At 40.0% G+C, this 27,866-nt stretch overlaps 2 protein-coding genes across 2 annotated transcripts; both read right to left on the reverse strand.

Annotated features, from left to right (window-relative positions):
• Positions 1-8,403: 8,403 nt before the first annotated feature.
• Positions 8,404-9,698, reverse strand: LOC147628610 (putative UPF0481 protein At3g02645). The gene is made up of 2 exons (XM_086813070.1): positions 9,396-9,698; positions 8,404-9,288 (listed from the first exon to the last, which is right to left on the reverse strand). Exons 1-2 carry the CDS (start codon positions 9,660-9,662, stop codon positions 8,404-8,406), a joined length of 1,152 nt encoding a protein of 383 aa, XP_086669196.1. The 5' UTR covers positions 9,663-9,698.
• Positions 9,699-16,630: 6,932 nt separating this feature from the next.
• LOC147628611 (uncharacterized) lies at positions 16,631-17,605 on the reverse strand. The gene has a single exon (XM_086813071.1). The coding sequence runs from the start codon at positions 17,603-17,605 to the stop codon at positions 16,631-16,633; it is 975 nt and encodes a 324-aa protein (XP_086669197.1).
• Positions 17,606-27,866: the final 10,261 nt, after the last annotated feature.

Here is a 27,866-nt window from a genome sequence, read left to right on the forward strand (position 1 = left end):
TTATGCAAAAAGGTGGGCAGAAGAAAAGGCCACAATCAATAAGAAGGCAGTGGGGTGCCATCCTTTCTCAAGGAGTACTTAGTGTAACCTTATTCAAGAAGATTGCGACATGGAATGATGGCATGTCAACTTTTAGCAACTACTTGGACAATAGCTTATGCCTTTTAATATTCTTTATTTCCTAAGTTTTTATTTCATTTGCCGATGTGCACATTGTAAATACCATAAGTATGATCTATAAATACTTTGGTATGGTTGGCTAGTTTAGTGATGTGGAAAATAAAAGTGGGCATTATGACTACATGTCACTATTGAAATAAGATAACGAACACATGCCAAGCTTATGGATGTGTGGAGAAATCTCAAACTTTTTATATGGCCACGAAGCTCTTTATAAGCTCTATCCAGCTTTGCAATTTAGCCTTGGTGTGCAGCCATAAGGGTGAAATTTTATAATCCTCTATTTATTGATGTTTTCAAAGACGTATTTTTATTATTATTTTTTTCCCTATATTAAGATGGGCATAATTTTTAACCCCCTTTTCCTTTGACTCATAAACATTTTATATAGGAAAAGCTCTTCAAGGTCTATGCACCTTTGTTTTTGTGCATCCATATGAGTAAGAATCATTTTTCTCTTTTTAGCATAATGGTCCATCACTTCTCTTAAAAAATGTCTAATTTCTCTTAATCTCTTTATGAAATTGTTATTCCCCGTGCATCTATTTGACCTTTAACACCTTTCTACCTACATTTTCCTTAAATGTACCAATTCATATAGATGAGCCATAATAACACTCTCCCTATGTGTCTGCTCACATAATCTTGAGTTAGAAGATTTTATTCTAATGAAATAATTGCCCTCTTATTTGGAGCGATGAGATTAGTCAAAATCCTTACTTCTCCTGATATCCTTTCATCTTTCCTTCTATGATCCACCTTTGATGTATCTATCTTCATCTTACTTTAAAGAGAGGGAGGGAGGTGTTGAAGACTTGGAGCTCACATGGTGTGCAGGAGTAGGAGACTATGCAGAGTGTGATAGCGACTCAAAGTGATTGTGTGAGAGTAAAAGCATAAGAATGATTGGCACGAGTACTTCTTCAATTAATTTTTTAAAATGAAAGTACAAGGGCCTTTTTATAGGCTTGGTTGAGCCTTATCTTTGGCTAAATTAAAGGCCTAAATCATAGGAGAGAATATCTACCTAAAGATATTGACATCACTGCTTAGCTAAATGCTTAAGGGGGTTATTTAGGAGAAACTCATACACACACATAAAGGACAGACACAAGGCAGACTATGCACACATAAAGGGCAGACACGAGGCGTACTACGAAACCTAAGAAATCCCCCTTTGGATTCAATGAGGTGTTATGTGGATAGCCTTTGTATTCATGATGATTTGGGCTCACAATTGTACATGTGATACAAAAGATCACAGTGTACCAACACCTAAAACTCTCGTGTCATACCTAATAGGAGCTTGACCACACATGAAATGCCTCAACTCCTAGAACTAGCCCCCCCTTACTCTATATACAAAGAGTAGTTTGACACCATAGTACATGCTAACAAAGAAATAAACATTTTGGGTGAACTACCTGATCAGAGGTTCCATTATTGACCTGAACAGAAAAACATAGATAAAGGAAAAATTACAAGGCATACTCATCCTCGTATCAAAGGTCGAGTCCTTTGATTGTAGCAAATATTAGTCGAGTTGGCTGGGTTTACTTTCTTGGCCAGATTTACTATAGTTAGAATCAATTTTCAGAGTCAGCTTCAGCTATCAGAATCCAAAGGAGGAATTAGCTTCCTGTTCTTCTAACTCAATGGCACCCAACTTGAGTAGCCTGCACTTGGGGGGAGCTAAAAAACTCAATAGTACAACCAACGGATCTAACTACTCAAGCTCTAGAAAAATGGTTTCTATGGAGAGACCAACTAATCTAACTACTGAAGCCCTAGAAAAATGAGACAAGAAGGCCATGTTTACTATCCACATGATAAATCTCAGTGTGAAGGATAACATCCTTAGCCGTTTGAGGGAGTGCTGGCTCCCAAATAAGTTTTATACAATCCAAAGAAGGCGTATGAGTCTAAAAGCACTTCAAGGCAGATTACCTTGAGAGCTGAACACTCAAATGAAACAAGGAAACCCAATGAGATTGCCATAGACTTCATCAAGCAGGTGAAAGACCTGCATCAATAAAACTGATAGATGTGGGAGATAAGATGTCCGACAACGAGCTTATTACAATCATCATCCATGGGATGAAGACAGGCTACTATAAGGGTCTTGTTCAAGGCCTCATCATTCTGAGGGAAAACCCTCACTTGACGAAATGGGGCAGATCCTTAGGGACGAGGATCAAAGACAAGCAACCATGAAGAACATCCATGGCAGCAGCAGCACTTCAATGACAAAGTCCTCTTCATAAAAAGAGGTAGAGGAAGATCAAATAATCAAAGAGGACGAGGAAGACATAATAACTACCAACCCAAAAAGAACACAATGATCAAGGTACTTATTCTTCTAATGCTATAGGTGGCTATTCCTCTAGTAGAGGTAGAGGAAGAGGGGTAGAACTTCCCATAACTCCATTCAATGTTATTACTGTAAAAAATATGGACATTTTGAGAAAGATTACAAAAAGAAGAAAGCTATTCCTCTAGTAGAGGTAGAGGAAGAGGGGTAGAACTTCCCATAACTCCATTCAATGTTATTACTGTAAAAAATATGGACATTTTGAGAAAGATTACAAAAAGAAGAAAGCTTCACAAGTGCCACCACTTTTCTCTCTATTGAAGAGATCAAAGAGGCCAACCATGTAGACCATGGTAGCAAGCAGGAACCATGGTGGATTAATAGTGGGGCAAGCTCCCACATGACTTCTCATGCTGAATACTTTTCTAAATTGGATTCTACTCATGATGGTTTGATTTACACTACAAACATCACTCCTAATTCCATCACAGGTAAAGGAGAAGTTTCCCTTGAGTTGAACACAGGGGAAAGGAAGCAGCTTGGAGATGTCCTCTTGGTGCCTTCACTCACCCAAGAACTTACTCTCAGTTGGAGCCATGGTGGATAAAGGCTTCAAAGCAGAATTTGAAGGTTAGCAATTCCTGATCAAACATCCTTAACACACATCTACAAGGTCATCAGAAGAGGTCAAAAGTATGGAAAACTCTTCAAGTTGAGTGGATTAGTAGCAACACTTTCAGCCATGCAAGCTAATACGTCAGCCTCCTTACCTCCATTAGAATTATGGCATAAAAGGTATGGTCACCTGAATTTCAATAGCATGTGTCTGCTGAAATCAAAAGGTATGGTTTGTGGCATACCAGCTCTGCAAAAAGTTGATAAAGTATGTGAAGCCTATTGCATTGGCAAAAAGTAGTCTAGAGCACCATTTTCTAGAAGCACAAGTAGAGCAAGAGGAGTCCTTGACCTCATTCACACAGATGTCTGTGAATCAGCCCACACTCCTTCACCAGTGGCAATACATACTATGTTTCCTTCATAGATAATTACCCCAGATACACTTGGGTTTTCTTCATGAAATCTACAGCTGAAGTATTTAGAATTTTCAAAGAGTTTCATGTTCTGGTTTAGAACATGACAAGTAGAAGAATCAAGGTCCTCAAGTCAAACAATGAAGGAGAATACCTCTCAAAAGACTTTAGCAAAATACCTTCTTGAGAATGGCATAAGAAGGTAACTGCCCTATAGCTATACACCTCAACAAAATGGAGTTGCTAAGAGAAGGAATAAAGTCATGTTTGAAGCAGCCAGGTGTATGCTAAGGGAGAAGAACCTCTCCAACACCTACAGGGCTAAAGCTATCAGCACAACATGCTGCCTATGATGAATAGATTCCCAACTAAAGCACTCCAGGGCATCACCCCATATGAAGCTTTTCATGGACTCAAGCCTCAAGTACATCATCAGAAAATATTTAGTTGTTTAGCTTTTTCTCATATTCTAGATGGAAATAGGAAGAAGCTTGACGAAAAGACAAGAAAATGTGTGTTTGTTGGATATAGTAGTGAGCATAAGGCTTACAAACTCTATGATCCAATAAAAAAGGAAACATTTGTGTCAAGGGATTTAGTTGTTTAGCTTTTTCTCATATTCTAGATGGAAATAGGAAGAAGGCTTGAAAAGACAAGAAAATGTGTGTTTGTTGGATATAGTAGTGAGCATAAGGCTTACAAACTCTATGATCCAATAAAAAAGGAAACATTTGTGTAAAGGGATGTGATATTTGATGAGACTGCCAATTGGACGCTTACCCATGAACTACAGACACTCTTCCTTCATAAGCTACCCTCAAAGGGGAGATGGCACCTTTGGATTACTCCATTGAAGAGCTAGAGGAAGAATATGATGCCCACCAAGAATCCCTCAAGCGGACAAGAGACAGAAGGCATCCACAAAGGTTAACATATCACAGAGGTAACAATTTAGACTTTGAACAAACAAATTATGTTCTATTAACATCATTGATGCAGCATGATGAACCCCTCTTGTATGTGGATGCTTGTGATAAGAAAGAATGGGTAGATGCAATGGATAAAGAGATGACTGCATTGCACAAGAATTACACTTGGGATCTATGTGAGCTTCCACCCAACAAGAAAGCAATAGCTTACAAATGGATCTACAAGCTGAAGTACAAGAAGGAAGGGAGGCTTGTGGCTAAAGGTTTTGCTTAAAAACAGGGGGTTGTATTATGAAGAAACATTTGTACTAGTAGCCAAGATGAATTCCATCAGGTTAGTTCTTTCTACTCTCTTAACATCACTGATGTAGCATGATGAACCCCTCTTCTATGAGGATGCCTGTGATAAGAAAGAATGGATAGTTGCAATGGACAAAGAGATGACTACATTGCACAAGAATTACACTTGGGATCTATGTGAGCTTCCACCCAACAGGAAAGCAATAGCCTGCAAATCGATCTACAAGCTGAAGTACAAGAAGGAATGGACACTGTTCATGTTGATGTAATCACCTCTAGCCACACCGATGATGTAGGCTAAGTGATGTATGTGTGTGTGTATCTCGCTTGGGGGGGAGGGGGGGAATTCATGTCTATGTATGTAGCAATACATTCTTGGGATGAGACCCATTTGGGAACCAAGGGGGAGTGTTGAAATGTGGTTCCCACCATCATGTCATGTATGGGGAACATGTATGTGGGAGTAAGGAAGATGAAGTAGGCTAGGATGCTAGGCAAAAATGAATGGGTGCAAGCTTAGATTATGTGGGTACGTAAATGGATGAATGTAAAAGGTGGTCAATGATCAAAAAGTAGGCACATGGAAGGTGCAAGGGTGCACAAGGTATGTGAGCATTTATGAACACATGAATGGCACAAGTGTGCATAGAACATGTGGATGAGAGCTATATGATGATGTACATGGATCAACTCTAATTGAAGTGGATTTGTAACATTGTTATCTTCTTGTATCCCATTGTTTTGATTAGTAATCAATTAACTGTTATTTAGTTAATTTAATTATGGTTTGAATCATCTTGTATGAGCCACCCTAGATCCATGTTTTTAATAGAAGTGTGATCAAGCTACATCTTCAAAAACACCCTTACAACAAGCAGCATGCAAATGGGGAAAAATTCCAACATGAGAAAAGGGTAAATTTTCTCTTTTTCATCATATCTTGTCAAGATTTTGACCCATGGCTTCATCATACATCATGTGGGTGATTTGTATGTCACTTAGTTAAGGTGATGCTTTGTGAAGTATATAGCACTTCTTGTTCTAGGAAAAAATAAATAACTTGTTAAGATTTAATTAGTTATATAGTTAAGGTGATGCTCTGTGAGTTATGATATATAAGTAGCCTTTTACACCAAAAAATGATGCATCTTTCAAATTTTTGTGTGGGAATCTTTTCAAGGATTCCCTAGGATTGGTCTCAAATTTGTGCACACACCTTTTTAAGGATTCTCTTGATCTATAGTTTTGAGGAGGTTTTTAGGTTGTACTCTTTGTAAATATTTTAGAATAATATATGGGTGGATTTTTCGTAGGATGGGCCATCATTTTGTTGTTGTACTTTACTTGACTTCAAATTAGTGATGTATAAGTTCATAACTTTTTATTGATTGAATGAATAGTTTATGGGAGGGTTTTGATGTTTTACATTTGTGGGCTTTGTTGAGGTTACTAGTTTGTGCCTCTTTCTTTTTTTGTAACCCCACATGGTTTCTCCTTAGAGAACTTTCAATAAAGCCAACATGTTTTGTATAGTCTTATTGCAAATAATAGAAAAGGATGTAGATTTGACAAGTGTTCCTTTCAATTTCCAAGAGGCTATATTGGTAAGATCTCTTTCTTGATGTTTTACCTTTCTGGGTTTTGTTGAGGTTATGACTTTGTGACTCTTTTTTGAAACCCTACATAGTTTGTCCCTAACAACTTTTAATAAGACCAAAATGTTTTATACTTAACCTTATTGCCAAGGGGAGTTGGCTATCCACCAAACCCCTCTTTATAGCTGTAACGAATATCAATATATGGGTATGGGCAAGAGATATGTGTATAAAGGACAATCCAACAAAACGATCTCATTAGTTGGATGATGTCCTAAGCTTGTTAATAGTTTATACATGTAGGGCTTGACAATGTGTAGCACTGTTAATTGGTAATCATTTTCACATATATTGATATTGAATTAAACAATATATAAATAAGTGGGAAATCACTATAGGCTATAAGTATGTTGCTACACTAAAGTTCAAGGACATTTGGTGCTCTACTACTAAACAATGGCTGATCCCTGCTGGTAGATGGAATGCACTTAACAATGAAGAGCAAAGACTGATGCTTCATGTACTGAGCAATATCAGGAGGGAATGGCCCACCTCCCCAATGGTGACCACAAGGGTTAGCATCAAGTATTAGTCCCTCCCAAGCATAAGACCCAAGGTGTCTAGACAGAAATGGGCTATGAGAATAGCTGTTGCCTGGAAGAAGGAAAACTGCACTCTAACAGTGGATTATTGCAAGCAGAGAGCCAAGCAAACATGGGGCTCTACAGTCTCAGGCAGATTGGACCTACTCCTGTGGAGAATACTGAATAGGAAACTACCAGTTAGGGGTATAACCAGCAAGTGGAGCTAGGGGAATCCTTACTGTCCCAGGTGCAAAACCCATAAGGAATCTATGAGGCATGCTTTTTGGGAGTGCAAGGAGGTGTACCCTGTGTGGGCAGCAGTCAGCAGAATCCTCACTGACTGTGGAGTGCTTGACAAGATCAACTGGAAGCAAGCAGTCATTGGATGCAAGGGCAGGATGAACCCTGCCGTGGCAAACACTGAGAGGCTTGATACTAAGCAGGATATGGGAATCTAGGAATGCTATACTACACAGGGGATCCAGCTGTGACTATAGCTCCATAGAGAGAGTAAGGAATCTAGTGGTAGAAGGTCTTGTACTAGCAAGGACTAGGGAGAGAGGGAAGATTAAAGCTACTGTGGATCTTAGGAAAGTCCATAAGCTCCAGTGTTCACCTTTCCAGTGTTCACCTTAGGGTGCTGTATCTTTTTTGATACTTAATATAAATTTCTTTGCATTAAAAAAAAAGTATGTTGCTACACTTAGGAGAGGTAAGATCTTACCTCCTAAGTGTAGCAACATAATCATGGGGCTGATGATGGTTCCCTTTATAGTCATGTCTTGAGTAGAAACAAGAGTGAAGACCATGGAAGAATAGACATATTGGTTCTTAGGCTAGGTTTGGACAAAACGACAGAAAAAGGGAGATAACTAAGGTGGCAAGCGCTAGTTTGTCGAAATTTGAGGTGATGGATGTCTAGAGATGAAAAAAACCTTTCGGCCTTAAAGGTTATTTGAGAAGGCCATCTTAAAAATCTCAAAAAAAGATAATCCCGAGTTGCATTTATGGTGGGGTTTGTACCCAGGACCACGGCTGGCTAGTCACTCTAACCACTTGGGCTATGCCCATTCGATTGATGTGGGTGTCAGAATACCGCTGTGTATGAACTACGAAACAGATTTCTGGGTTTATCTGCAGTGCATTTAAACCTTAGGGTGTTTACACACCCTTCCCTCACTTAAACACCCCTCCGACGCAATGCATTTGAACCCAATAATTGAACAAATCGTGACTCTAAAAATTCCAGGAAATTTGGATGATGAGGCCGTGCTTCAAGTAAAATAAGGTTTCATGGTGTAGAAGGTCTGCAAGAAGCTTAAAATCAGCAACATGGTGGCAGCTACAATGGAGGCGACCAGCCAAGGCTGCCTTTCGCAGTAAGTCTCGTTGAGAGTGGCCATCCACCTGCGCCACCTGACTCCGGTTACCTTAATGACCTTTTCCACGACCTCACGATCTGCACGCGTGGAACTAAAAAGGACCGAAACGCACAGCTTGTTCCACTTGGAAGCCAGTTCTTGGTAGGAAGTTCTTTATAACGCCGGCTTCGACAAGAAGCCGAACATCCTCCTCGCTGTCAATAAGGCGAGCCATGAAGTCCACGTAGGAGATCAATGTGTAGGTGGAGGGGTGGTATCTCGACGTGGCCTCATAGGCGAGCAGGTTCAAGAGGACGCGGATCGTGTTGTCGCCCACCTCGATGAGAGGCAAGGAGAGTATCAAAGTGCTGTCATCGAAACGGATGGTATCAGAGGCACGGAATCCGATGCCGTATTTGATGAGATGCGATGAGGTGGGCAGCTGACCTGAATCATTGGGCGAGAAGTGTTCATCAGCTGGTGGGCGATGTAATCCTTCCGTGACAGCTTCGTAAATGAAAGCGAGCAGGGACTTATTCCAGCAGGGATCGTCAGGATTGCTGGGAAGCAGCGAGAATTCGCATCTACGATCGAAGTTGGGGTAAGGGTTTGCTTCTGTAGCAAAATACCGCAAGAGGCTTTCTACCGGCCTTTCCTTAATGCCCGGCCTCATGCTCTCTATGGCGTCTTTTAGCGCGAAGAGAGGGACCTGGTTCTCCAAGAGCAAGGCATCCTTGGCAAGCGATCTCTGTATGTGAAAGGGCACGGCGCACCCCTCGACCACGTCATCGCCTTCCGCATCGACGGATCGCCACCACTCCACAGACGCCGCCACAATGGCCACGGAGTCCAGGGCAAGAAGGCAGGCCAGCGTTTGCCGCTCCAGATTCGCCATTTCGCTTTCCATCTCCACATACAATGCTCTCACGTCTGAGTCATGCTGCGCGATCTTCCCCACCAGCCTCTCGAAAGCTCCCTCCTCCACGTCCACTAGCGCCTGGCGCACCGCATGTGACACATCTCAGAACATACCCTCCTGGCAAATATATTCCATGAGGCGGAAACATTTTATTCAGAAAGGAAGAAACCAACGTCATCACCAACCTGGACTGCCTGCACCTTAAACATGTCCGCTTGCTTGTCGAACGGGGCGTGGTAAGGGCCAAATGTGAACGCGTGAGGGTCGTACGCTTCCGGATTGGCCTTCCGCTGTGCAGCAGGCACCTTGAAGAAGAGCTCAAGCTCTGCATCGCGGCGCCGGTGGCCACGTTGATCAGGTGGGAACGGTGAACATTGGGAAAGAATGGAGTGTACCCATTCCCTATGCGCACCAGCTTGGCCATTCAAGTTTTCACCAGCCGGATTGGCCATTCTCAATAGGTAGGAAGCCGTAGGCTTGGCAATAGCTGGTGTAAGCAGCTGGAAACCAGACGTTCTGCGACGTGCGCAGCGGAAGACGAAGCCCCACCTCTCACGACAATGCTACTGTCCAGATCTATTGAAAATAAAGAAATTTGATGAATCGACGATGGGAATCAGCTCCCAGCAATTATTCAAGGATGAAGGAAGCTTCACTGGTCAAGCACGCCACCACGTTCTTATCGCCCTCACTGGTCAAGCTTCACTGGTCAAGCACGTCCACGTCCCCCAACTACTTGCACCGGAAGTCCATCTTCACAAGTCGAGTTGTAATCTTGAATATATACTAAGGCTCGATTGAAATGCTTCCGATCCGAAGAGAATAGACTTTTGCACCAACTTTTTTTTTTAATGCAAAGAAATTTAAATTAAGTATCAAAAAAGATACAGCACCCTAAGGTGAACAGCAGTAGATCCACAGTAGCTTTAATCTTCCCTCTCTCCCTAGTCCTTGCTAATACAAGACCTTCTACCACTAGATTCCTTGCTCTCCCTATGGAGCTATAGTCACAGCTGGAACCCCTGTGTAGTATAGCATTCCTAGATTCCCATATCCTGCTTAGTATCAAGCCTCTCAGTGTTTGCCACACTTGATATATGGCAGGGTTCATCCTGCCCTTGCATCCAATGACTGCTTGCTTCCAGTTGACCTTGTCAAGCACTCCACAGTCACTGAGGATTCTGCTGACTGCTACCCACACAGGGTACACCTCCTTGCACTCCCAAAAGGCATGCCTCATAGATTCCTTATGGGTTTTGCACCTGGGACAGTAAGGGTTCCCCTGGCTCCACTTGCTGGTTATGCCCCTAACTGGTAGTTTCCTATTCAATATTCTCCACAGGAGTAGGTCCAATCTGCCTGAGCCTGTAGAGCCCCATGTCTGCCTGGCTCTTTGCCTGCAATAATCCACTGTCAGAGTGCAGTTTTCCTTCTTCCAGGCAACAGCTATTCTCATAGCCCATTTCTGTCTAGACACCTTGGGTCTTATGCTTGGGAGGGACCAATACTTGAAGCTAACCCTTGTGGTCACCATTGGGGAGGTGGGCCATTCCCTCCTGATATTGCTCAGTACATGAAGCATCAGTCTTTGCTCTACATTGTTAAGTGCATTCCATCTATCGGCAGGGATCAGCCATTGTTTAGTAGTGGAGCACCAGATGTCCTTGAACTTTGCCAAACCCTTTGCTTCCAGCCTTTTTGCTACTCTGGGGTTAGCTTCCACTGCTGGGACACCATTTTGCATTGCATCTTTGCAAAGCCATATGCTCTGCTCAAGGGATGTGTGAGATCCCTGTTCCCACTGAGCAACGGATTCAGGATACTGGCAGCGGAAGTAACACATCATGCGCGGGTAGGGGTCTCACACTCGGGGCCTCGCCCACGAATATCCGGACAAGAGACTAATCCGTCGGTTTGTCCAAAACCGAAACCGGAAAAACTTCCTTTACCCGGAAAGCATGGGCGATTCCACCAGGATAACTCTTTACTCTAACGTAGTCAAGATCATTACGGATCAACTGATCTGACTGCACCTCTAACGGTACTTGGTCAAATCAAGGAAGAAACTTACACTTGGATCATTGGGATCAACGCTTTTTTCCCCATCAAGAGGCACAGCCGTTGATTCCTATCCATAGAACAATTTCTATCCGGGATTTACTTCATCTATCGTAATAATAGAAATTAAATCTCGATTTACGGATCCATCAGTCCAGCCTAACCCCATCCGATCCCATGGGTTAGCCAACCACCCAACCACTGTAGTGATGGGATCCAATTTTGGAATTTGGTTAGGTTTTGTCCCGGGTACCAAGGAAAAGAGTTCCAAGGCCCCCTAGCCGGAAGTTCATGCAAACATAGAACTAGCCACACCACTTACACACCCAATATGAATTTGCCTTTTTCTTAGCATCAACTAACTTTAAAACAATCCTTTAATGAAACCATAGTACCACTGATCATAATCTTCCAATTTATCCGGTTGATTCATAATTTCCCATCATTCCTTCATCAGAGTATCTATGGCATCATTGGCAACTAGAACGCTCACCACCTGTCCACACAGGGGCCTTTTCAATAGTTCCTAGCCCATAATACTCGGCAATATAATCACTTATAAAAATCAAGATGGACTCTCATTGAAGATCAGCAAGATCAACCAACAGATCCATATAAAGAGCCATGGACTCATCCATTGAAGACCAGCAAGGTCAATCAACCAGATCCATGCCCGGTTTTACAAAACAACTCTTACTCCTTGTTCCAATATCTTCCTCGACGCACGCGTGGGTATCCTGGGCGACCCAGAGCCCGAGCACCGTATGGTCAGCACCCTCTAGGATCCTTCGCAGGTGACCTAGCGCTTCACTCATAGGCCGCTTCCTTGGTCCCTCATCCACCGTACCGGAAGCTCACCATTTAAATCGAACCGAGGCTGGTCAAGACCTCGGTCGACCTTGCTACGCGAGACGTCCTCCATTGACTCTCCGTCAGCAGTTGCAACTTTAACAGTTAGGTCTTCATGACCTTAATCCACAAGATGGTCAAAATGCTTCCCCAGCATTCTTGACATAAAACAGTCATTTACAAACAGTCACAAAATACAGTTTCTAAATCAAACTCTCGTCTTTCCACATTATCCCTCCTTAGTCCACATTACTTATTCCACATTCCATTCAATGTGTACTCATTCTCATCCATTTCCTCATATCGACGACACATTAATTCACATTCACATTCATACATCCACATTTACATGGATACATCCATTTTCACATCCTCATTTATACATCCACATCCCGTATCCACATTCATACATACACATCCATATCCACATCCATACATCCACATTCACATCCACATTCACATTCACATCCACATTCACATCCTCATTTATACATCCACATCCACATCCATATTCACATCCATACATCCACATCTACATGCATATCTCCATTTTCACATCCTCATTTATACATCCACATCCCTTATCTACATTCATACATACACATCCATATCCACATCCATACATCCACATCCACATCCACATTCATATTCACATCCATATATCCACATCTACATGCATACATCCATTATCACGTCCTCATTCATACATCCACATCCACATACATACATACATCCACATCCACATACATACATACATCCACATCCACATTCCCATTCACATCTATACATCCACATCTACATCCACATACATACATACATCCACATCCACATTCCCATTCACATCTATACATCCACATCTACATCCACATTCATATACATCCACATCCACATTCCCATTCATAACTATACATCCACATCTACATCCACATTCACATCTATGCATATACATCTTCATGCATACATCCATTTTCACATTCATACATCCACTTTCACATTCATACATCCATACTCCCATCTCCACATCCACACATCCACATACATACATCCATTTCCACATTCCCATTCATGTAACCCCATATGTCTTCACATCTAATCTTTTACATCACATCCATTCTCGCCCTATCACAACCCATATACATCCTATTCTATCACATACACTTCTTACCTCATCCCATACACATCTTATCACATCCTATCACTTTCCATACGCATCTTATCAATTCTTATCACATCTCATACACCTCTTATCACATCTTATCACATTTCATATCTTTTTTTTAAAAAGAGAATTCTTATATTTGATATAAGATTTCTCTACACATTTATTTATACATAAATTCCATTTAAGGAGACTAACACTTTCGAAATTAAAATCAATCTTTTATGCATCTTCTTATGCATAAATTCAGTTTGGTAGGAAATTACACTTTTAGAATAAAAGAATTTCTCTTATGCATCTAAGTTAAGCATAAAATCCATTTATGAGGAAAATCACACTTTTAGTATAAAAAGAATATCTTTTATGCATACCTATATGCATGAAATCCAATATGATAAAAGTAACACTCTTACAATAAAATAATCAACTTTTATGCATACCTCTATGCATGAAATTCAATTATGATAAAAGTCACACTTTTATAATAAAATAATCAACTCTTATGCATACTTCTATGCATGAAAATTAAAAATGATAAAAGTAACACTTTTGATAAAAAAAATTTCTTTTATGCATACTTCTATGCATGAAGATTAAAAATGATAAAAGTAACACTTTTGATATAAAAAAAATTTCTTTTATGCATACTTCTATGCATGAAAATTAAAAATGATAAAAGTAACACTTTTGATATAAAAAATTTTCCTTTATGCATACTTCTATGCATGAAATAAAATGGTAAAAATAACACTTTTGATATAAAAATTTATCCATTATGCATACTTCTATGCATGAAATAAAAATGGTAAAAATAACACTTTTGATATAAAAATTTATCCATTATGCATACTTCTATGCATGAAATAAAAATGGTAAAAATAACACTTTTGATATAAAAATTTATCCATTATGCATACTTCTATGCATGAAATAAAAATGGTAAAAATAACACTTTTGATATAAAAATTTATCCATTATGCATACTTCTATGCATGAAATAAAAATGGTAAAAATAACACTTTTGATATAAAAATTTATCCATTATGCATACTTCTATGCATGAAATAAAAATGGTAAAAATAACACTTTTGATATAAAAATTTATCCATTATGCATACTTCTATGCATGAAATAAAAATGGTAAAAATAACACTTTTGATATAAAAATTTATCCATTATGCATACTTCTATGCATGAAATAAAAATGGTAAAAATAACACTTTTGATATAAAAATTTATCCATTATGCATACTTCTATGCATGAAATAAAAATGGTAAAAATAACACTTTTGATATAAAAATTTATCCATTATGCATACTTCTATGCATGAAATAAAAATGGTAAAAATAACACTTTTGATATAAAAACTTATCCTTTATGCATGATATTAAAATTCAATTTCTCCATGATTGTAATGAAATTCTTTCAATTAATCTAAGATGATAATTCCTAGAATATGGTAGGAAGTCCTCTTTTTATGCTTTGAATGAGATTATTTTATGCATAATTTTTATAAAAATTTTGCCATAGCTCCGCTGCTATGACTGATAAATCTCAATTTTTCTAAGGGATAATGCTTATCATTAAGAAAATAATTAAAATAATCTCTAATTAGATTATTAATCCATAATGGATTGAATCATTAATATACATAAACTAAAAGCATAGAAAAAAGCCATTAATTTGGCCTCAAGCATAGCTTAATCTTGGGTTAAGGAAAAGCTTTATGAAAAGCTTGATTTGGATTGAGAATGGGTCATGAGTATGACCATTTCTTGAGTGAGAGAGAGAATTTACATAAAAATCATTAGAATTTAAACATAAATGAAAATTAACTTCAATAGCATTATGTAACTCTTCACTACTATTCAAACTTCAATAGCATTTAAAAAAAACCATACCAATTAAACTTCTCAAGCTTGAGAGGGGTTGAGAAGAGAGAAACATTGAGAAATTATAGAAAGATCAATATTCACTAATTACCTTACAACTTGCTTGATTCTTTGTTCACGGTAGAGGCCCCCAACCAATCAATTGGTTAAGTATGTTGATGGAGCCACTAATGGGGATTGAAGAAAGAGGGAAGCTCCAAAAACTAGTGAATTATTAAATGAATTCACAGTTCTTGGCTTAGGTGGAGTAGAGTAACGATGCATAAACACTATCTATTTTTCAACAAGGGGGAGGCTTCTATTTATAGGAAAAATTGAGCTCCTAACCAAACAAACTGATTCTAGAATTTTCTAAATCAGTTTGGTGAATATTTGACCATTTTTAGGTCAGTTAAGCTAACTTTTTGGAACTAGACTTGAATGAGGAGAGAGGAGAGATGAAATATCTCAATTTTTATGAGTTTAAAACTCATTCAAGCATGTGAAATATGCACCTCCTTTAAAGAACTCCCCTTCCTTACATATGTGTCATAATGGAATCATTTTAATATTGCTCATAGTTTTTTTTTTACTAATAAACCTTGTACATTTTCAACTCTTCATCTTATGTGAAATATGCACCTCCTTTAAAGAATTCCCCTTCCTTACATATGTGTCATAATGGAATCATTTTAATATTGTTCATAGTTTTTTTTACTAATAAACCTTGTACATTTTCAACTCTTCATCTTATGTGAAATATGCACCTCCTTTAAAGAATTCCCCTTCCTTACATATGTGTCATAATGGAATCATTTTAATATTGCTCATAGTTTTTTTACTAATAAACCTTGTACATTTTCAACTCTTCATCTTATGTGAAATATGCACCTCCTTTAAAGAATTCCCCTTCCTTACATATGTGTCATAATGGAATCATTTTAATATTGCTCATAGTTTTTTTACTAATAAACCTTGTACATTTTCAACTCTTCATCTTATGTGAGCATTTACTCATTTTTGGATACCCAAAATATCTCATATTTTTAATATTGCTCATAGTTTTTTACTAATAAACCTTGTACATTTTCAACTCTTCACCTTATGTGAGCATTTACTCATTTTTGGGTATCTTCTTTTTACAAATTTGGATTTATCTCTTCCCTACACATGGATTGATGCTATTGGTCCATAGGAACCTTAATTGGACCATAGTCTAAAGATTTCTGAAAATCTAGACCCTTAGACTAAGGTTCTTTATACCTATTTCCAATTAATTCCAATTGCACATTGGAAAATTCTTTTTGAATTTCTGTTTCAGGGGAACTCATCTGAATTATAAGAGATATTTTTCTATCCAAAAATATTCAAAATCTGAATATTCTCTCTCTAGAATAATTTTCCTCTCTCTAGGCTAAAATAGTTAGCAACAGGGTCTTTATATTTCTGAAGAGGGTTGATTACAGGGGAAGATACTAGACATCAAAAAGGGGTTGGGGGGGGAATCTTACAGGATGAGTCAAACCGGGAACCCATCCATACTGCCTCCTTAGTTGTTGCTTTCCAACTGTTTACTAGCTTCATGGTAAGGGAGGAGTTCCAGCCCTTTAGCTTGTCAGGGTGCATTAGCTTATCAATCCAGCTTGTATTGAGCCATTGGGAGCCTTTAAGTGAGGCCTGCTCAATTCTCCACTTAATGATCTGTGCCCAAGGTTGTGGGCTGTCCAGTTTGGGGATCCATTTGTTAAGCAGGCCTTGAGCCTTAGCTATGATATCAGGGATCCCCCAGCCCCCTTCCTCCCTAGGAGAGCAGATATGCTCCCATGAAATAAAGGACCATGACCTCTTATCTGCAAAACTCCAGAGGAATTCTCTGAACTGCATTGCAAGCTTGTTCCAGTCATTACCTGAGAACTTCAGTAGTGTGGCAACATACACAGGAAGTGCCATGAGGATGTGCCTTAGTGCAATGATTCTGCCAGCCAAGCTGAGTCTTAAATGGGCCCTGGCTTTGATTTTCCCTCTGATTCTATCACTAAACCAGGTAAAACATTGGTGGGGAGTCAGCCCCAGCCCTATAGGGCAGTCCAAATATCTGATAATCTTCCCAGGACCCAAGTCCTTCAGCCCCAAAGAGGCCAAACAGTCAGCCCTATCAGAGAAGCTCAGTTTAACACACTCTGTTTTATGAGGGGCAATTTTGGAGCCTGACACAGCACAGAAGTTGTCATACATTTGCATCAATCCCTTGATAGATTCTTCACTGCACTGCACTATGTTGCAATTGTCATCTGCAAAGAGTTGAGTGGAGAAGGGTTGACCTTGGGGCAGCATTAGAGGCTTCAAGGTACCCTTCTGGATCAGTTTGTCTACATTTCTCAACAGAGGGTCAGTTGCTAGGGCAAAGAGCAGGGGGGCCAATGGGCACCCTTGTCTCACAGAAATGGGCTTTGGCATGCAGTTTCTTGGAATGGTCAGGACACTTTTGCACCAACTTGTAGCGGAGGTCCTCCCCCCACTATGTCCTGGTTCACAAGGATCTGCAACGAGCTCCAATCTTGAATAATATTAATTGTCAACCTTCTCAAAAGAAGTGAGACCCCATGATTTCATTTATAAGGATGGAATATTCTTTTATTTAACCTTTGGGTCTGCGCCATTAAAAAGTTTTAAAAATGAAGCTCTTCTTTTGAACTTAAGAAGTTTTAAAAAATAAAGAAAGCTTTTCTTTTGAACAGTGCATCATTAAGAAGTTTTAAAAATAAAGAAAGCTTTTCTTTTGAACTGTGCGTCATTAAGAAGTTTTAAAAATAAAGAAAGCCTTTCTTTCGAGCTGTGCATATCATTAAAAGTTTTTAAAATGAAGGTTTTGTTTTGAAGGGCAATTTTTTTGGGTGCCCTTATCCAAAGAGTCAAAAGTCCCAAGAAGGGTTCTTGATCGAAAATTAGGGTTCAACTTTCTGGCGACAAATGAGAACTAGCAGAGTGGTACGATGATGGCATGTTTTCTTTTGAAGGGAAAATTTCTTGGTGCCCTTATCCAAAGAGTCAAAAGCCCCAAGAAGGGTTCCATAGTCTTCAGAACTTAGGGTTGAACTTTCTACGACAATTGAGAACTAGCATAGCATAGTGGTATGATGAGAACTTTCTACGACAAATGAGAATTAGCATAGCATAGTGGTATGACATTCTTGTAGCCCTGTATGTTCTATTTTCGAGACGCCCTACTTCTGTATTATGATGGCATCTTTTCTCGTACCCCTCTATGTTTGATTTTTGAGATGCCACTTTTTTGTTGAACTGATGGTACCTTTTCTAGTAATTTTTAAGATGCCACTTTGGACTTCTCTGTTTTGTCCACCCATGTCTCTCTTAGGAAGGTAATTTGTAAGATTTTTTTGGGGGGTGGGAAGGGACAAAGCAATAATTAGTGGTTTCTTCTTCCTGTTGCGACTAACAACAATAATCCTAAAAGTAAACTTAAAACTACTAGTAAATCTCATGTCTAATACACTTCTAGCCCAATCTGCATTGTATTAAAGAGAATGTGGGGGAGAGGGAGAGGGAGAGCTTCAAACCCTAGTAAGCAAACACACACACACAAGAGAGAGCAAGACACAAGAGAGAGAGAGATAGCTGAATTTTCTTCTATCTTCTTCTTCTCTACTCAACCAACATAGCATAAAGATAAGAGTACACACTATATGGGTTAGTACTCAACTACTACAACATACCAGGGTCGGTCCATAATGTGAACCTAACTAAATGAGCTGGCGCTATAACTATGCCACTCTCTAGTAATCCAAAATGGTTGTCACATAGCCTGTCATCCCACTGGCCACATATCACCCATAATCTCACCAACCATGCCAGTGGTGTAGATGCAGAAGCTATCACCCAAGCGGGTCATCAATGTCCGTCGTAGCACTAGTTAAGCTCGATATCTCAATACTCCTCCTCGAGCTCAACTCCACACACTACACTCCAAGTAAGCTCCTAAACATGTGGAGCTTCTCTATGCCCAATGCCGTCGTGAAGATGTTTGCCACCTGATCCTCTGTGCTGACATATACCAGATCTACATCTCCTGCTAGAACCTTCTCCCTCACAAAGTGATAATGCACCTCAATGTGCTTTGTTCTAACATGATATACTGGGTTAGTGGCCAATTATATTCTACTCATGTTATCACAATATATGACAACTGCCCTATCCACCACCCACGGGCTCTCCCATGTCACCAAGTAGCTTCTCAAACCAAGCTACCTCACAAGCTGCCATAGCAGCACTCCTGTACTATGCCTCTGTACTCGACAAGGCAACTATTGGCTACTTCTTACTACTCCAACTCACAGCAGCACTCCCAAATGAGAACATAAAACCATTGGTAGATCTCATGTCTGCAATACTACCATCCCAATCAACATCTTTGTACCCATGCAACTGTCTCTTTACCAGCCTCATAGAAAAGTCCATAATCAACTATGGACTTTATGCACCTGAGGATCCATCTAGCCGCATCCAAGTGTGGCTTCCTAGGGGCCTCCATAAACTAACTCACAAGTCCAACGGCATAGCTCAAGTCTAGCCTTGTAATGGTCATGTAGATCAAACTACCCACTATGCATTTGTCTGTAGTGGGGTCCTCCAAAAGCTCACCTGTGGGCAGGGAAAGCTTTGTGTTCTGCTCCAATGGAACTAAAATAGGCTTACAGCCTATCATACCATACTTGGACAACATATCTAAGCCATACTTCATCTGTAAATAGCAAAATGCCATGAGGTGATCTCACCACCTCTATGCGCCCAAGAGATACCGTAGCTCACCCAAATCCTTCATCTCAAACTTTTGTTTCAAAAACATCTTGACATCATGTATGTTTGCATCACTACCACCAGTGATAATCAAGTCATCCACATAGATGACTAATAGCATGATCCCTCTATCCGTCTTTTTCACATATAGTTAAAAATCTGCATTGGATATCTGAAATCCAATGGTAACAAGATACTCCCCGATCTTGTTTGACCATGCTCTGGGTGCCTACTTCAAGCCATACAAGGCTTTGCGTAACCTGCACACAAAATCTAGATGTGTGTCACTCTCATAACCTGGTGGCTACATCATGTACACTTCTTCTTGCAAATCACCATGCAAGAAAACTCCATTTGATGTAAAGACCAACCCTTCGCTACAGCCATAGCAATGACAGCCCTCATGGTTGCCATTCTTGCAATCAGGCTAAATGTCTCCTCATAGTCTATGCCATAAGTCTGCGTATATCCCTTGGCAACCAATCTTGCCTTGTACTTGCTCATTGAACCATCAACATTGTGCTTGACTTTATACACCCATCAAATTGCCTTCTTTTCCTTAGGCAAAGGCACTAACTCCCATGTTCCATTTACATCCAATGCTGCCATCTTCTCATCTCCATGTGGCATCTTCCCATTTCTTATTTCCAATTGCCTGCTCAAAGCAAGTGGGCTCAACCTCCTGTATTGCTTTTACCATGTAAGCATAATGATGGGCTGTATATCCATCATATCTCAACCTGTCAACCTCGTAGGTGATAGAGTTTGTCTATACCTTTGGGGATGACCTTAGTGGCCTTGGAGATTCCATTGATAGTGAGTCGGTTGATACCACTTATCACTCATGTGTAGACACTTTGGTAGTGCTTAGTGATGGAGATCTTTATGATGATCTAGCTTTTATCTTAGAGGGATACACACATATAGAGTGTCTTGCACATGGAGATATTGTGCATGGGTCCGATCATACTCATACATACATTGATATGGAGGATCATGCCTTCGACTTTTCGAGTGGTGCTACATGTGACAATGGCATGACTTCACATTTGACTTTATATGAGGCTGACCTTGAGATATGTTCTTTTGGATCCTATGGATATCGACACGATCCTATTCTCTTTGGGGCCAAGACATTTACTTTTGGATGCAGTATATGTCATTTGGGATGCATGGTATCTAATTATATGGTGCATTATGTGGATTTACATGCATCACATCCAAATTCTCACATGAGTAGTTATTTGGACCATGGATTTGATGATATTTCTGGTGGTCATTTCACTTTGGACGAGGATCTTGGATACTTCCTTTTTTATTGAGGTGGTCACACATTTATTCCATGGTTAGATGGTCTACACTTTGGATATCCATTTGACCCAGGCAGAGTTATAGCAACCTACATCATCAACATGGGTGTCTATCCATTTGATCCAAGAGGATTGGTCAGCCATCCACCATGACGCTGACATTGGCTTTCTATAGTGTCCATTCGATCGAGGTGGTTCAAGAGTCATTTCTTTGGAGCCTATATGGTTTGGATTTACATTCCATATATGTGATCACACTTGTAAGGATTACCTCATATTCGGGGGGGCGATACTAGTATCTTTTCCATTTGATCTTGGAGGATACTCGATTAGCTTCATCATCGACAGTGGCTCCTTATCCTCTCCACTTGCACCAAATTATTATGGGACCATTGCCTTGGATTTTTCATGCCTCGGAGTTCCTTTCGATCCATGCAATTGCATAGATAGCCTCATCATCGATGGGAGTCCTTCTTCCTTTCCATTTGACCCTGGGGGTCATATGATTCATGTATGGGTCTTCCGTTACATCGCCATTCCACCATGGATGTGATTCTTTTTTGATTTTGTACATATCCACTTGTATATGTCTTTTCTTTGGGCATGATCGCCCTTTGATTTTGAGAATGAAATCATTATAGGAGGGGATGGCTTGTAATGAAGCAACACCTTTTAGTTTAGGTCTATAACCTTGGTCATGTGCTCAAGTATAAAAGGGGCTCATGGACTATCATTGTACCTTTTTGACACCTTTACACTTTTTGATATCTTTTGACACTGGTCATCTCATGACTCTTGGAGCCTCGTGGATTTTAACCTAGGCCTATGGAAGGCTGTTTCCATCCTTTGGTGAAAGGCTAAATCACTTAGGTATTATGCATGATTTATTGCTAATTGCATGTTAATCAGCATAATGATTATCCCTAATCTGAGCTTATGGATCACTCCACTCCACCTAGCATAACACCGGAGTTGCTAACTAAATATATGTCATCACAAAAGGCAAACTCCACCTAGCATAAGACCAGAGTTGCTAACTAAAGAAGTTGTAACCATACCACCATGCCTTCTGAGAAAAACCACTGCATATGATTAGGCCACCACAACAAAAACTACTTGATAGCAATAGCCAAATCCCATATCAACTCCGTCATGGCACCACATTGCATCTTCTCCCACTTAGGTCTTGTGGTACAATTCAACTTTCATGAGCAAGAGAATCCAACCCCAAAAGTTGTAAGAACACATAGTAGAGATGTATACAAGGCACATATGTGAAGTGTTTTCTCTCCCTCCTCTAAAAGTCTTACAGGTACATCGTGGGGCGAAGGCACTCTGCTGGGCCGACACTAACACTGAGAGACGAAAGCTAGGGGTATACTCAGCGGGAGATTTAGAAACAACTACAACGGTTCGAACGTTGAGGGTGCCCCAGAATGCAAGTTCTATTCCCGCCCGACTTGCATGTGTTAGGTATACCACCTAAACCAAAAAATCACGTATTATAGAGAAGACGTCTTGAGATTGATAAGATTCCTACTTCACCTAAAGTAGATGATTCTTCTGACTTTACCTACTAGATAATAAATAACCAGTTTACCTACTAGATAAGCCTTCATCGCTCTCCCACAACCCCGTTTATCATTGCAATGATTCCGTATCAGTTGTTCTGATATGGAAATTGTGTAGACTTAGCCACTGGACCTAAAAAATCTGATAGTGTCACAGAATAGTTCACACCCTTAGAAATGGATCCCATTGTGCTAACATAAAAGATCTAGGACTCATTCCTAGTAAAATGGCCTCACAAATAACTTGTGCATACATGGTTCTTCCATTCTCAATTCTATCATGAAATTCTTTTGTCAACTTTGATCTCCACTTGACAATTTTTCCATCTTTGTACTTTGGGAGAAAACCACTCGGAACTCTTCTTCCACCTCCCACTACCTGGGTAGCTTTAGGGGTCCCACCCCCTTGTAGCACAAAACCGTTACCTTGCAACAATTGTACTTCATGAGGCAGCAAACATGTCTCCTCTTTAACTGACTACACCCCTAGTGATGGGCCGGTGGTCCAACCACAAGATCATGAACATCCCAAGCATGTGTATTTGAAGTGTTGTAGAACCAGATGTAACCTTGCACCACCCCACCCGGGCGTAATCCTAATGCAGGGTACTTTCTATGGCCCCAAAAGCATGGTGCAACCACTCCTTAACCACCACCACCTGCATCCTCGTTAATGTATCTACCACATCTCTCACTTTGCCTTGCCAATTTGCCAAAACAAGTCATTTTTTTCCTACCTCAATTCTTTGAATTCCCCACATTGTTTTCACCAGCTTTGTCTCCTCGCTCCTTTGGACATTGTTAATGTCACGTACTCAAGTCTCTAATTATCATCTTCCAACTAACTATCATCTTCCAAGATCACACAAGGATCAACAGAGATTGGTCTTTTCTTGCAAACACTACGCTGAATTGAAATTTTCACAATTCATCTCTGGAATATTGATGCCCATCTCCTACATTTTTGAATTTGTCATGTCCACTAATCTCTTGCCAAATGAACTTCCCACATTTTGTTTGAAAAATCTCTCCGCCAAATCATGAATGCCTGGTCCATTTGATGTTCACATCCCTTTAAGGGATGCATTATAGTTAACACTCTGCAACACGGCCAATGCCATGTCTGCACCCATAGCTTCATACAATGAGATATGAGACTTGTACCCCACCATAGAAGCTTGCATGCTTGCATGTTTAGTTTCGGTAGGTTTGTGGTCAACACAAAACTCCAAGGTCGAAATCTCTCCCTATATTGCATGACCCGATAGCCAAAATTTTCTAATTTCATTTCTACATATCTCAGTCGAATTCTCTAATGGTGCATTTCTCCATTTAGGACACAACATTTTATGATTTCTTGATATGAAGGTCGTATACACTTGTTTGTATGATGCACCATGCTTTGTTCCCAATGGAAAACACAAGATCTCTCCTTCTTAGGTGCCTTTTTGTTTGCCCCCCAGAGTAAACAGTGCGCACAACAATCCAATTTGTATTTGCCTCATCTGCCCCATGAAGCCTCTAAATTCAAGTATATCATAGATTTGTTTCATTACAACGTCATTTAACATCTTCCAAAATTCTATCTAGGCATGTCTATCCTCCACTCTGAACTCAAAGGTGGCTATTGTTAGAAGGACATATGGGTCGTAAACATGTGCAGACATCGTTGGCCATCCCTAGACCGCCATCCCTAGACCCTATGAACATGATCAAAGTGAATGCACATATCTTGGAGATTACCTCTAGGCCACATATGGTTTGACCAAATCCAATTCACTGCCTAGACCCTTTGTTGACATTTTGAACACATGGGTTTGGTGCTTTTCACCCAATCGACTAGGGAATAAAAATCTCTCCCATGAAGAGAACGCGTGTGGGAGAAAGAGAGTGAAAGAGGACAATCAATAACATTCAAACTCATAGTTGGTGGTGTTGTTTGCAAGCGAAGAATCCATGCAACAAGGTTTGTTTTTTGTTCTTTATCTACTTATTGTTGCAAGTAATTTTGATTAAGGTAATTTTTGTTATTGTGGTTGTCATAAGTAATAGATTAAGGTGTTTTTGGTAATCTTCATTGTTTTATGAGAGGAACTTTTTGAAAGAAGCATGTGGTGATAATGGTCCTCAAGAATTTGGGAAAATATTACATAGTTGTGTGAGGAGGCGTGACATTCTTTCCATCATTCGAGACCCGATCCACAAGAAGATATGCCAGGTACTTGCAAATGAGATAATGGATGACATTACCAATCTTCTAATAATTAAGGAGGTTAAAAATGCATGTGATGAGGTGGGCACTAGCACAAAAGGATATCAAGCCCTCCATCAATTGCTAAAAGATACACTCTGTAAAACAAGGCATCACAAGGAATATTTTTCCTGTCCCCAGAAAGATAAGATTAGCAAAGAGTACATGCAATGATGATGTGCAATGTAAAATTCGAGAATACTCTTGCATCAATGATACATTAACCATTGGAGCTTGGGGGAAAAAACGAGGCACAAATGGTAAGATCATGTATCCCTACAATGAGTTCAACAATATATTTGTTGATCTACAATGTCTTTAGAGAGCTATGATCTTATTCTATGGATTGCCTAAACAATGTAAGTATTTTTTTACATTCCTTGGCGAGCTAATAGAAAAATCTTTTAAGTACCCAAACTTATCTACTTTTGTTTTTCATGCAAGGTGACAAGGTAAGTTTTGTGTTGAAAGTGGATGAGTGTCAAATTGTGAAAGGTAAGAGGTTATAACGAATTATTATCACACTTATGTTCAAATGAGGTAATGGTATATGCAAAGAGTGAGATCAACACGAATGAGGAGATTGAGTTACCTTTGGAAGGTTCTAATGAAAACCCAGATAATCAGATGAGCGATAGAGGGTTTGCAAGTCAATTTTTCCCCCTTTTAGTGTCCAATCTGAGAGGGAGATATGGTGGCTTTGGGGCGTTTGAAGTACCAAAGGAGGCACATAAAGTGCTGGCTTTTATATTTGATAGGATACCCTAGATTACCAATGTCATCAAAGCACAGATTCAGGGGGCAAAATTAGAAGTGGAAGGTAAGGGCACTTATACAGTAGACTATCATTTAGGAGGTGGCTTGAAGACAATAAAGTGTTTTCTTGGGTGTCCATTGAAGGTGCTAACACCCCAAATCCTTGTCCATGGTGCATGAGAATGGTGAGAGAAAAGAAATAGAAGAAGGAAGGAAGGAAGAGGAAGCTGGAGAATCAAGATGATGAGAACAACACAATGAATGATGATGCTAGAAATTGGGTTGGTCATTAGGAATTTTTTGGACCCAAAGAGGGTCTCTTGGATTAACTTTTGATTAGGAATGGACCAATAGGAAGAGGGCTAGGTGCACATTTTTGACTTCTTTGACCCTAGGGGTCCTAGGCTTTGGTTTACTAATAGGGCCTAATTATTACTCTTGTCCCCCTACCTCTTGGGCCCAAACTTAGAGGTCCCCCCACCTAGAGTCGCACAGATTAAAAACCCTAAAAATTTAAAATTTTTAATTTTTTCCCAAAAGTGTGTTTTCCCTCTCAAACTTCCCCCCAACATACTCTAGGTTTGGAAAGCTCATTTTGAACCTCTTTCTTCCTCTTCTAAGCTCTCCATTGTTGCAAAAACTCCACACCTCTCTAGCTCTCCCTCCTTCTCAAGCTCCCTCAGTCTCAAGCTTCCTCTCCCTCTTTCTTCCATTTCTAAGCTCTCCATTGCTACTGTGTTCCTTCACTGCTTGTTTTCTTACTTTAAGCCTTTTTTGTGTACATAAAAATTCAATTGGGGAATTTTTGCCTTCATTACATTGTTTTAAACAATAATGCATTACAAAAGCAATGTTCTGAATAGATAAGTTTATTGCATATGGAAAATACATTGCCACCGTATACATGGTCACATCATATATCTTCTAGTGCCTCCAATTCATGTGGGGCTGCAACATCTTTACAAATGATCTGATGCTCTTCGAGTAATAACTATACAACTCTAGTTGTCACACTAGATGACCATGGGTTCCCTTTGCAGAAAACCAATCTCACCAAGTGATCTCCTCAGCCTCACCACGTAGCTCAATACTTTGCCTAAGTGTGGAAGATAAGGCAATAGTAAGTTTTGCATTTAGGTCCATCGGAGATGAAATGGGCTTGTAGTTTTCCATCCCAAAGGCCTCCAACAACTCATGAACATACCGCTCCTAAGAAACAAAGAACCCCCTTGGGTCTGCCAAATCTCCAATCCAAAAAAGAAATGAAATGAAACCTCAAAGCCTAGAGGTTGCTCAACATACACCTCCTCCTGCAAGTCACCATTCAGGAACACAGATTTAACATTCATCTGATACACCGACCACCCACTGCTGATGAGAGGCAAGGGCAAGAACTGTCTGAATCATGGCCATCCTAGTTGTCAGTGCAAATGTGCCCTCATATTCGATGCCCGGTTGCTTGAACATAGCCCTTAGCCACAAGTTTGGCCTTGTGCTTGTCCACGGACCCATTGGACTTATGCTTGGTTTTGTAGACCCACTTGACATCAATGATGACTGACTATTTTGATGGTCTTGAAACCACCTGCCAAGTCCCATTCTTCTCTTCTGGCCTCTAGTTCCACTTGCATGCCTTTCCTCCAAGTCTCATGGAAAAGAGCTTTCTTAATTGAAGTAGGCTCCTTGTCTCAAATTATACAAGACATGAAGACATAATTTACCTGTAAATTCTCTTCTGTCTAACTTTTGTCCACAAGCTTTATGCAAGACATGAAGACATAATTTACCTGTAAATGCTCTTCTGTCTGACTTTTGTCACAAGCTTTATGTGATCTTTGAGGTCCATCCTTTGTGGTCCACTCGAAGGGATACTCCGTCACACTAGACTCTCGAATGGTATCCAAAAACCACTTCTCTACACGGAGCCGCCTTCTCTACCGTTGTGGCAAATCTCCAACCTAAGGACATAGTTGCTCCCGTTCAATTGGCGGTCCACTGGGAACCTTGGGAGGGTG

This window comes from Cibotium barometz, chromosome 19 (assembly GCF_041138505.1).
Source record: "Cibotium barometz isolate CiBa-2024 chromosome 19, ASM4113850v1, whole genome shotgun sequence".
Lineage (NCBI taxonomy): Eukaryota > Viridiplantae > Streptophyta > Polypodiopsida > Cyatheales > Cibotiaceae > Cibotium > Cibotium barometz.